The sequence below is a fragment of the Eleutherodactylus coqui genome, chromosome 3, assembly GCF_035609145.1.
Source record: "Eleutherodactylus coqui strain aEleCoq1 chromosome 3, aEleCoq1.hap1, whole genome shotgun sequence".
NCBI lineage: Eukaryota > Metazoa > Chordata > Amphibia > Anura > Eleutherodactylidae > Eleutherodactylus > Eleutherodactylus coqui.
Genome location: NC_089839.1, coordinates 289,605,067 through 289,617,231, shown reverse-complemented (window position 1 = coordinate 289,617,231; position 12,165 = coordinate 289,605,067). Strand labels below are relative to the sequence as shown.

Here is a 12,165-nt window from a genome sequence, read left to right as displayed (position 1 = left end):
ATGGAGACTGACTGTAAATGGCTGGCGTGCTCTAGTATTTATGGTTCCAAGCTGTACGTGTCATTGCATACAGTCTATCTATCTATCTATCTATCTATCTATCTATCTATCTATCTATCTATGTTATTGCATACAGTCTGTCTATCTATCTATCTATCTATCTATCTATCTATCTATCTATCTATCTGGGTTATTGCATACAGTCTATCTATCTATCTATCTATCTATCTATGACATCAGGAAATGAGAGAATTAGATTCCGTACGTAAAATTTGAACGCTAATTCTTTGGCGCTTTGAATTGAATAATCGAGTTGGGACCCATTAACTTTTCCTATTTATGACATAATCAATGCTCGAGCCAAATTTCAAGTTTCTATGACATTGGGAAATGAGAGAATTAAATTCCGTACATAAAATTTGGACGCTAATTCTTTTGCGCTTAGAATTGAATAATCGAGTTGGGATGAGACATAAGGCCTTGCCCATAAGCATTCCCCAACCTCCAAGAACTGAACCTACCTACCTGAATGAGATTTTGTAGGCCGCTGCTTCCCCCTTGCGGGCTGAATAAAATAGCCGTTGGGTGGAACATACAATTTATCCGGCTGCTGTGGCTTCTTAGGAAGATATCCTAGTACTTGTTTACCCACTTCCAACTCCAATGGTAATTGGCTGGCGTGCTCTAGTGGTTCCAAGCTGTACGTGTCATAATAGAGCCTTAATGACATCACAATGCAGCTTATGAGAACATGTTGGGGCATGTTCGCGCGTTGCTGCGAAGACAGACATACATACATACTACGTTTTTATATATTTAGATGACGGCAGCAGCGACCACTGAGGTTTACCGCTGGGGTATGTCACTCTTATTACTAATGGGGGGAGTGTCACTATTATTACTGCTGTGGGATGTCACTATTATCGCTGGGGTGAAGGTGTCACTATTACCGCTGGGGTATGTGTACATGTGGCAGAAATGGGCAGGGCTCTTTCAGAATAGACCGGGTGCAGATTTTGACTGCTTTTTAGATGCGGAAATGCTGCAGAATTTTCCACAGAAATCTCCGCTGAGCACATTCTGCAGTATTTCCGCGTCCAAAAAGCAGCCAGAATCTGCACCCGGTCTATTCTGAAACAGCCTTGTCCTTTTTAGAACGACGGGGGTAAAATCATACGTCGTGATAAGCCCCGCCCCCTGACGTGTTGGCACTTTGCGATACATAAGTGGGTTTTGGGTTGTAGTTTGGGCACTCGGTCCCTAAAAGGTTCGCCATCACTGGCCTAGTACATGTTTGCCCACTTCCAACTTCAATGGAGACTGACTGTAAATGGCTGGCGTGCTCTAGTATTTATGGTTTCAAGCTGTACGTGTCATTGCATACAGTCTATCTATCTATCTATCTATCTATCTATCTATCTATCTATCTATCTATCTATCAGGGTTATTGCATACAGTCTATCTATCTATCTATCTATCTATCTATGACATCAGGAAATGAGAGAATTAGATTTTGTAGGCCGCTGCTTCCCCCTTGCGGGCTGAATAAAATAGCCGTTGGGTGGAACATACAATTTATCCGGCTGCTGTGGCTTCTTAGGAAGATATCCTAGTACTTGTTTACCCACTTCCAACTCCAATGGTAATTGGCTGGCGTGCTCTAGTGGTTCCAAGCTGTACGTGTCATAATAGAGCCTTAATGACATCACAATGCAGCTTTATAGAACATGTTGGGGCATGTTCAAGGGCGTCCGATGTTGATGACATCAGTGATGACATCACAATAGCAGGTGGCTTACTTATTCGATCTACGTGGGGGGGGGGGCGTAACTTTCGACGACGCTCGCGCGCCATTTATCGTAGGATATTTGTACTATGCCTATAATCTTCCCAGGAGTGTACTTAACAACTTCCCAAAGTTTCATGGCGATCGGATGAATGGTGTAGTAGCGCATAAAGGACAAACAGACACGCACGCACGCAGACACGCACGCACGCACGCAGACAGACATACATTCAATTTTATATATATAGACTAGCGTTCCCAGTCGCGCGTTGCTGCGAAGACAGACATACATACATACTTCGTTTTTATATATCTAGATGACGGCAGCAGCGACCACTGAGGTTTTGTAGGCCGCTGCTTCCCCCTTGCAGGCTGAATAAAATAGCCGTTGTGTGGAACATCCAATTTATCCGGCTGCTGTGGCTTCTTGGGAAGATATCCTAGTACATGTTTGCCCACTTCCAACTCCAATGGAGACTGACTGTAAATGGCTGGCGTGCTCTAGTATTTATGGTTCCAAGCTGTACGTGTCATTGCATACAGTCTATCTATCTATCTATCTATCTATCTATCTATCTATCTATCTATCTATCTATCAGGGTTATTGCATACAGTCTATCTATCTATCTATCTATCTATCTAGGTTATTGCATACAGTCTATCTATCTATCTATCTATCTGGGTTATTGCATACAGTCTATCTATCTATCTATCTATGACATCAGGAAATGAGAGAATTAGATACCGTACGTAAAATTTGAACGCTAATTCTTTGGCGCTTTGAATTGAATAATCGAGTTGGGACCCATTAACTTTTCCTATTTATGACATAATCAATGCTCGAGCCAAATTTCAAGTTTCTATGACATTGGGAAATGAGAGAATTAAATTCCGTACATAAAATTTGGACGCTAATTCTTTTGCGCTTAGAATTGAATAATCGAGTTGGGATGAGACATAAGGCCTTGCCCATAAGCATTCCCCAACCTCCAAGAACTGAACCTACCTACCTGAATGAGATTTTGTAGGCCGCTGCGTCCCCCTTGCGGGCTGAATAAAATAGCCGTTGGGTGGAACATACAATTTATCCGGCTGCTGTGGCTTCTTAGGAAGATATCCTAGTACTTGTTTATAGAACATGTTGGGGCATGTTCAAGGGCGTCCGATGTTGATGACATCAGTGATGACATCACAATAGCAGGTGGCTTACTTATTCGATCTACGTGGGGGGGGGCGTAACTTTCGACGACGCTCGCGCGCCATTTATCGTAGGATATTTGTACTATGCCTATAATCTTCCCAGGAGTGTACTCAACAACTTCCCAAAGTTTCATGGCGATCGGATGAATGGTGTAGTAGCGCATAAAGGACAAACACGCACGCACGCACGCACGCAGACAGACATACATTCAATTTTATATATATAGAAGATGTAAACCGTTTAGGCTGCATCTGCTACATTGTTTCAGTTTCTCTACTAAAGAGAAAAAGTTACAGCAGGAAATAACTTTAAAAAAAAAAAAAGGAAGATACAGTGTAGCGAAGTGATCCCGATAGGTGCAGCTCGGACCTTAAAATGTTGGAGTGTGCAGGGCTCAGACCTCCCTTCCTGGGAGAAATTTGACTGAGTATAGGGGACCCCGGGGGTGAGGACTGGGGTGCAGGGAGCGAGTGCTGAGAAAAGTTTTGGAGATCAGACTCACCGATCAGCCCCCCGACCAGGAATGCCAGGACTTGGAAGACAAGCAGGATGCCCCCCACCAGGCACAGCTTCTTGGTGCTCATGTTCTCTATGATTGCCCCCGCCATGGCTGCTCTCGGCGTGCAGATTTCCGGGGTTCCCGGACTTTCGCAACTTGCACTCTCCATCCTTCAGATTTATCAGCCGCTGCCGCAGCCTCCTGATCACGTGACGGCCCTCACACTGCACCTCCCCTGCCTGCTGCGCTGCTGCTGTAGTGCCACTCAGTGACCAGACCAGTGACCAGCACACACAGCACTAGTGATCAGTGCAAACTCCTCTATACTAAGGATGGTGTCCTACACACTCATCTGTACTATGCATAATGCATTATACCCTATACTATACATAATGGTCAGCACAGACTATACTGTACCTAATACCCCTAATGCATTATACACTATACTATACATAATGGTCAGCACAAACTCATCTACACTAAGGATGGTGTCCTACATACTCATCTGTACTATACATAATGCATTATACACTATACTATACATAATGTTACATTATACACTATACTATACATAATGTCCAGCACAAACTCATCTATACTAAGGATGGTGTCCTACATACTCATCTGTACTATACATAATGCATTATACACTCTACTATACATAATGTCCAGCACAAACTCATCTATACTGTACCTAATGCATTGCACATTATACTGTACATAATGTCCAGCAGACATTCATCTATACTGTACCTAATGCTTTACATACTATACTGTACACCTAATGTACAAAGTATACTGTACCTAGTGCATTACATGCTATACCTAATACATTACACACTATACTGTACATAATGTACAGGACAAACTATACTGTACCTAATACATTACACACTATACTGTACCTAATACATTACACACTATACTGTACCTAATGCATTGCACAGTATACTGTACATAATGTCCAGGACAAACTATACTCTACCTAATGCATTATACACTATACTGTACCTAATGTCCAGCAAAAATTCATCTATACTGTACCTAATGCTTTACAAACTATACTGTACCTAATGCATTACACACTATACTGTACCTAATGCATTGCACACTATACTGTACCTAATGCATTGCACACTATACTGTACCTAATGCATTGCACACTATACTGTACATAATGTCCAGCAGAAATTCATCTATACTGTTCCTAATGCATTACATACTATACTGTACCTAATACATCACACACTATAATGTCCCAAATGTCCATATCCAGCACAGACTGCACTAGTGTTCAGAGCAAACTCATCTACACTAAAGATGATGTCCTACAAACTCATCTGTACTATACATAATGCATTATACACTATACTATACTATACATAATGTTACATTATACACTATACTATACATAATGTTACATTATACACTATACTATACATAATGCTGCTGCTACTAGCTGCTGGGGATATCTCTGGGGATATCTCTCCCAATCCTGGCCCTCCCTCCACTGCTCCTAACTATTACCCCCTATCTGACTCACTAAGACACCCCTCAAGCCCAACTGCTAGCCCATGCATACGCTCCCCTGACTCCTTTCAATGTGCCCTCTGGAATTGCCAGTCAGCATGTAATAAACTCCCCACCATCCACGACTATTTTACTGCCCATTCTTTTAATCTGCTCGCTCTCACAGAAACGTGGATACAGCAGTCTGACACGGCATCCCCTGCTGCACTGTCTTACAATGGCCTGCAGTTCTCCCATACCCCAAGACCAGATGACAGGCGTGGTGGAAGAGTAGGTGGTCTTCTCTCCCCAAATTGTACCTACCAGGTCATCCCCCCTGTACCCTCACTCACCTTTCCATCATTTGAGGTACATACGTTACGGCTTTTCCGCCCACTGTCCATGCGAGTAGCAGTTATCTATCGCCCCCCAGGTGCTGCTCGCCTGTTTTTGGACCACTTTGCTGCCTGGCTCCCCCATTTCCTATCCTGCGAAATCACAACCCTCATCTTAGGTGATTTTAACATCCCCACTAATGACCCCATCTCCCCATCTGCCTCTAAGCTTCTTTCGCTCACCTCCTCCCTTGGTCTCTCTCAACTCTCAGCCTCTCCCACTCACAGGGATGGCAATACTCTGGATCTGGTCTTCCTCCGGCTCTGCTCTGCTGCCAACTTCACTAACTCCCCTCTCCCACTCTCAGATCATAACATCCTCTCCTTCTCTGTCACGCTCCCTAACATCTCTCCACACCCACCTACCTACCGTACCTATAGGAACTTTGAGGCCATACACACCCAAGATTTTGCTGAGTCCCTACAGTCCTCTCTGTTCCCTATCTCTCTCCTCTCCTGCCCAAACCTGGCTGCCGATCGCTACAACACCGCTCTCAAACATGCCCTGGATGAAGCGGCTCCCCCCAGGATCCAAGCCATCCGATGTAGACCGCGGCAACCCTGGCTCACGCCTCAAACGCGCTTCATCCGGCGGTGCTCTAGAAGTGCTGAACGGCTGTGGAGGAAATCGCAAACGGCCGCAGACTTCCTCCACTACAAATTCATGCTCAGAACCTACAACCTCGCCCTCCATCACGTCAAACAAGTCTATTTCACCTCTCTCGTCTCCTCATTATCCCACAACCCTAAACGGCTCTTTGATACTTTTCACTCCCTTCTCGGCCCTAAACCGCAGCCCCCAGTGACGGATCTCAGTGCTGTAGAGCTGGCTGCCTATTTCAAAAAGAAAATTGATGACATCAGTCAGGAAATAACGTCCCAATCCCAGACTAGCCCTGACCCTAGTCTTGTCAGCACTGCATCTAGCTCCTGCTCACTGTCTGTACTCAGACCAGCGACAGAGGAAGAAGTCTCCAAATTGCTCTTCTCTGCCCGCCCCACCACCTGCGCTAGCGACCCTCTCCCCTCACACCTCCTCCGACCCCTCTCCCCAGTGGTCATCTCCCATCTCACCACTATATTCAACCTCTCTCTGACCTCTGGCATCTTTCCCTCTTCTTTCAAACACGCCATCATATCCCCACTGCTAAAGAAGCCGACTCTTGACGCGACTGACGTTGCCAATTACCGACCCATCTCAAACCTCCCCTTTATCTCCAAACTACTTGAACGGCTGGTTTACTCCCGCCTTGTAAGCTATCTATTAGAGAACTCTCTCCTCGACCCCTTACAGTCTGGCTTCCGACCCCAACACTCTACAGAAACTGCCCTTACAAGGGTATCAAACGACCTACTGACAGCCAAATCGAGGGGCGACTATTCCCTACTGATCCTCCTCGACCTCTCCGCAGCATTTGACACTGTCGACCATAAACTCCTCCTCAGTATGCTTCGCTCCATCGGCCTAAAGGACACTGCTCTCTTCTGGTTCTCCTCCTACCTATCTGACCGCTACTTCAGTGTCTCCTTTGCTGGCTCTACCTCCCCTCCTCTTCCCCTTGCTGTCGGGGTCCCCCAAGGCTCAGTCCTCGGCCCCCTCCTTTTCTCTATTTACACAGCCCCTGTTGGACAAACCATCAGGAGTTTTGGCCTCCAATACCACCTCTATGCTGATGACACCCAGCTATACACCTCTTCCCGTGACATCTCTGCACCGTTCCTCCAAAACATCACTAACTGTCTTTCCGCTGTCTCTAACACTATGTCCTCTCTCTACCTAAAACTAAACCTCTCTAAAACTGACTTACTGGTATTTCCACCCTCCACAAACCAACCTCATCATGACATCTCCATCTCAGTGAGTGGCACCATAACTCCCAAACAGCATGCCCGCTGCCTTGGGGTCATATTCGACTCCGATCTCTCATTTACCCCCTACATCCAATCTCTTGCCCGAACATGTCAGCTGCACCTCAAGAACATCGCAAGGATCCGCTCTTTTCTCACCATAGACACGCTGAAAACACTTCTTGTTGCCCTCATCCACTCACGACTCGATTATTGCAACTCATTGCTGATCGGCCTCCCCTGCACCAGACTCTACCCTCTCCAATCTATCCTGAATGCCGCAGCCCGGCTGATATTCCTGTCCAGCCGCTACTCGGACGCCTCTGCCCTGTGCCAGTCACTGCACTGGCTGCCCGTTAAATACAGAATTCAATTCAAACTTACTACCCTAATCCACAAAGCCCTCCACAGCGCAGCACCCCCCTATATTGCCTCCCTCACCTCAATCCATCAACCAGCCCGGGCTCTCCGCTCGGCAAACGAAACTAGACTGCACACCCCTCTAATTCGAACTTCTCACTCCCGCCGCCAAGACTTCTCCAGAGCAGCACCAGCCCTCTGGAACGCATTACCAAAGGATACCCGGGCAATCCAGGACTCGAAAAACTTCAGGCGTGCTCTAAAAACGCACCTTTTCAGGGAGGCATACCGCATACCCTAAACCGACTCCTCTGTATGCCACCTGATAACATGCTCCCTGACCTACTGACTGCAATCCCTGCTAGCTGTCATAAACCGCTCCTGCAGTCATACTGTTTCTGCCGTCACACGGCCAAACATCTGACCATTGTTTGTGTATAGAATCCCTCACTCTCCACCCCACCATACCGTGCACATCGCCAGCCCTTTACCTTCTGTATCCCCCCATTACTTGTAGTATGTAAGCTCATTGGAGCAGGACCCTTCCCTATTGTTTCCACCAACTGATTACGATTGTAACCGTGGTTCTGTAATTTTTTGTACTTTTGTCTTTCTGTATTCCCCCTGTCTATGTAAGCGCTGCGGAATATGTCGGCGCTATACAAATAAAGATTATTATTATTATTAGATTATTAATGTCCACACAAACTATACTGTACCTAATGCATTATACCCTATGCTATACATAATGTCCAGCATAAACTCATCTATACTATACTGTACCTAATACATTACACACTATACTGTACCTAATACATTATACACTATACTGTACCTAATACATTACACACTATACTGTACCTAATACATTACATACTATACTGTACCTAATACATTATACACTATACTGTACCTAATACATTACACACTATACTGTACCTAATACATTATACACTATACTGTACCTAATACATTACACACTATACTGTACCTAATACATTACATACTATACTGTACCTAATACATTATACACTATACTGTACCTAATACATTATACACTATACTGTACCTAATACATTATACACTATACTGTACCTAATACATTACACACTATACTGTACCTTATATAGTACACACTATACTGTACCTAATACATTACACACTATACTGTACCTAATACATTACACACTATACTGTACCTAATACATTATACACTATACTGTACCTAATACATTACACACTATACTGTACCTAATACATTATACCCTATACTGTACCTTATATATTACACACTATACTGTATCTAATACATTATACACTATACTGTACCTAATACATTACACACTATACTGTACCTTATATATTACACACTATACTGTACCTAATACATTATACACTATACTGTACCTAATACATTACACACTATACTGTATCTAATACATTACACACTATACTGTACCTAATACATTATACCCTATGCTATACATAATGTCCAGCATAAACTCATCTATACTATACTGTACCTAATACATTACACACTATACTGTACCTAATGCATTATACACTATACTGTACCTAATACATTACACACTATACTGTACCTAATACATTATACCCTATGCTATACATAATGTCCAGCATAAACTCATCTATACTATACTGTACCTAATACATTATACACTACACTGTACCTAATACATTACACACTATACTGTACCTAATACATTATACACTATACTGTACCTAATACATTACACACTATACTGTACCTAATACATTATACACTATACTGTACCTAATACATTACATACTATACTGTACCTAATACATTACACACTATACTGTACTTAATACATTATACACTATACTGTACCTAATACATTACATACTATACTGTACCTAATACATTACACACTATACTGTACCTTATATATTACACACTATACTGTATCTAATACATTATACACTATACTGTACCTAATACATTACACACTATACTGTACCTTATATATTACACACTATACTGTACCTAATACATTACACACTATACTGTACCTAATACATTATAAACTATACTGTACCTAATACATTACACACTATACTGTACCTAATACATTATACCCTATGCTATACATAATGTCCAGCATAAACTCATCTATACTATACTGTACCTAATACATTACACACTATACTGTACCTAATACATTACACACTATACTGTACCTAATACATTATACACTATACTGTACCTAATACATTACACACTATACTGTACCTAATGCATTATACCCTATACTATACATAATGTCCAGCATAAACTCATCTATATTATACTGTACCTAATATATTACACATTATACTGTACCTTTTATATTACACACTATACTGTATCTAATACATTACAAACGATACTGTAGCTAATACATTATACACTATACTGTACCTAATGCATTACATAGTATACTGTACCTAATACATTACACACTATACTGTAGCTAATACATTACACACTATACTGTACCTAATACATTACACACTATACTGTACCTAATACATTATACACTATACTGTACCTATTGCATTATACACTCTACTATACATAATGTCCAGCATAAACTCATCTATATTATACTGTACCTTATACATTACAAACTATACTGTACCTAATACATTACATCTATATATATAAAATTGAATGTATGTCTGTGTGCGTGCGTGTCTGTCTGTTTGTCCTTTATGCGCTACTACACCATTCATCCGATCGCCATGAAACTTTGGGAAGTTGTTGAGTACACTCCTGGGAAGATTATAGGCATAGTACAACTATCCTACGATAAATGGCGCGCGCGCGAGCGTCGTCGAAAGTTACGACCCCCCCACGTAGATCGAATAAGTAAGCCACCTGCTATTGTGATGTCATCACTGATGTCATCAACATCGGACGCCCTTGAACATGCCCCAACATGTTCTATAAAGCTGCATTGTGATGTCATTAAGGCTCTATTATGACACGTACAGCTTGGAACCACTAGAGCACGCCAGCCAATTACCATTGGAGTTGGAAGTGGGTAAACAAGTACTAGGATATCTTCCTAAGAAGCCACAGCAGCCGGATAAATTGTATGTTCCACCCAACGGCTATTTTATTCAGCCCGCAAGGGGGAAGCAGCGGCCTACAAAATCTCATTCAGGTAGGTAGGTTCAGTTCTTGGAGGTTGGGGAATGCTTATGGGCAAGGCCTTATGTCTCATCCCAACTCGATTATTCAATTCTAAGCGCAAAAGAATTAGCGTCCAAATTTTATGTATGGAATTTAATTGTCTCACTTCCCAATGTCATAGAAACTTGAAATTTGGCACGAGCATTGATTATGTCATAAATAGGAAAAGTTAATGGGTCCCAACTCGATTATTCAATTCAAAGCGCCAAAGAATTAGCGTTCAAATTTTACGTACGGAATGTAATTTTCTCATTTCCTGATGTCATAGATAGATAGATAGATAGATAGATAGATAGATAGATAGATAGATAGACTGTATGCAATAACCCTGATAGATAGATAGATAGACTGTATGCAATAACCCTGATAGATAGATAGATAGATAGATAGATAGATAGATAGACAGACTGTATGCAATGACACGTACAGCTTGAAACCATAAATACTAGAGCACGCCAGCTATTTACAGTTAGTCTCCATTGGAGTTGGAAGTGGGCAAACATGTACTAGGCTATCTTCCCAAGAAGCCACAGCAGCCGGATAAATTGGATGTTCCACACAACGGCTATTTTATTCAGCCTGCAAGGGGGAAGCAGCGGCCTACAAAACCTCAGTGGTCGCTGCTGCCGTCATCTAGATATATAAAAACGAATGTATGTATGTATGTCTGTCTTCGCAGCAACGCGCGACGGGTACGCTAGTACTATACATAATGTCCAGATCCAGAAAACACTGATAGTTATACTAGTGCTAAGACCGCTCTCACACACACTGTTTGTTAAAATGCCACATTTTAACGCATTTTTGATCAGCATTTTTTAACGAACCCCATCATTACAATAGGTGATGAGGTGCATTGAAAAGCCTTGAAATGCACTAAAATACAGCAGACAGTGTTCGAAAATCTCGGCGTTAGAAACGCTGCATTCCAATGCTTGTCTGAGAAGCCCCATTAAAGTCAATGTAGGCGATTTACGGCATTCAGCGCGATGTTTGAAACACTGCTCTAAATGCTGTAAAATATGCTGTGCGTGAGAGTGGCTTAATCCTGAGTAAGGCTGCCTGTCCACGAGCGTTTTTGCATTGCGTTCCCCGCGGCGATAATACTGTGTACATACATTACTTATCCTGTACGGATCCAGAGATAAATCCTGTATTATACTCCAGAGCTGCACTCACTATTCTGCTGGTGGAGTCACTGAGTACTTATATTGCATTACTTATCTGTACTGATCCTGTATTATACTCCAGAGCTGCGGTCACTATTCTGCTGGTGGAGTCACTGTGTACATACATTACTTATCCTGTACTGATCCTGAGTTACATCCTGTATTATACTCCAGAGCT

General features: G+C 42.6%; 1 protein-coding gene and 1 pseudogene across 1 annotated transcript in view; one reads left to right on the top strand and one right to left on the bottom strand.

The window, feature by feature from the left end:
* The window catches only part of LOC136621856 (protein wntless homolog B-like), a 59,032-nt gene extending 55,352 nt beyond the window's left edge, over positions 1-3,680 (bottom strand). Inside the window, exon 1 of the mRNA XM_066597646.1 lies at positions 3,490-3,680. Coding sequence (XP_066453743.1) covers positions 3,490-3,655 — 166 coding nt within the window. The 5' untranslated portion in view covers positions 3,656-3,680. The remainder of the gene's footprint in view (positions 1-3,489) is intronic.
* The window catches only part of LOC136620318 (methylcrotonoyl-CoA carboxylase beta chain, mitochondrial-like), a 171,018-nt pseudogene that overhangs the window by 70,251 nt on the left and 88,602 nt on the right, over positions 1-12,165 (top strand).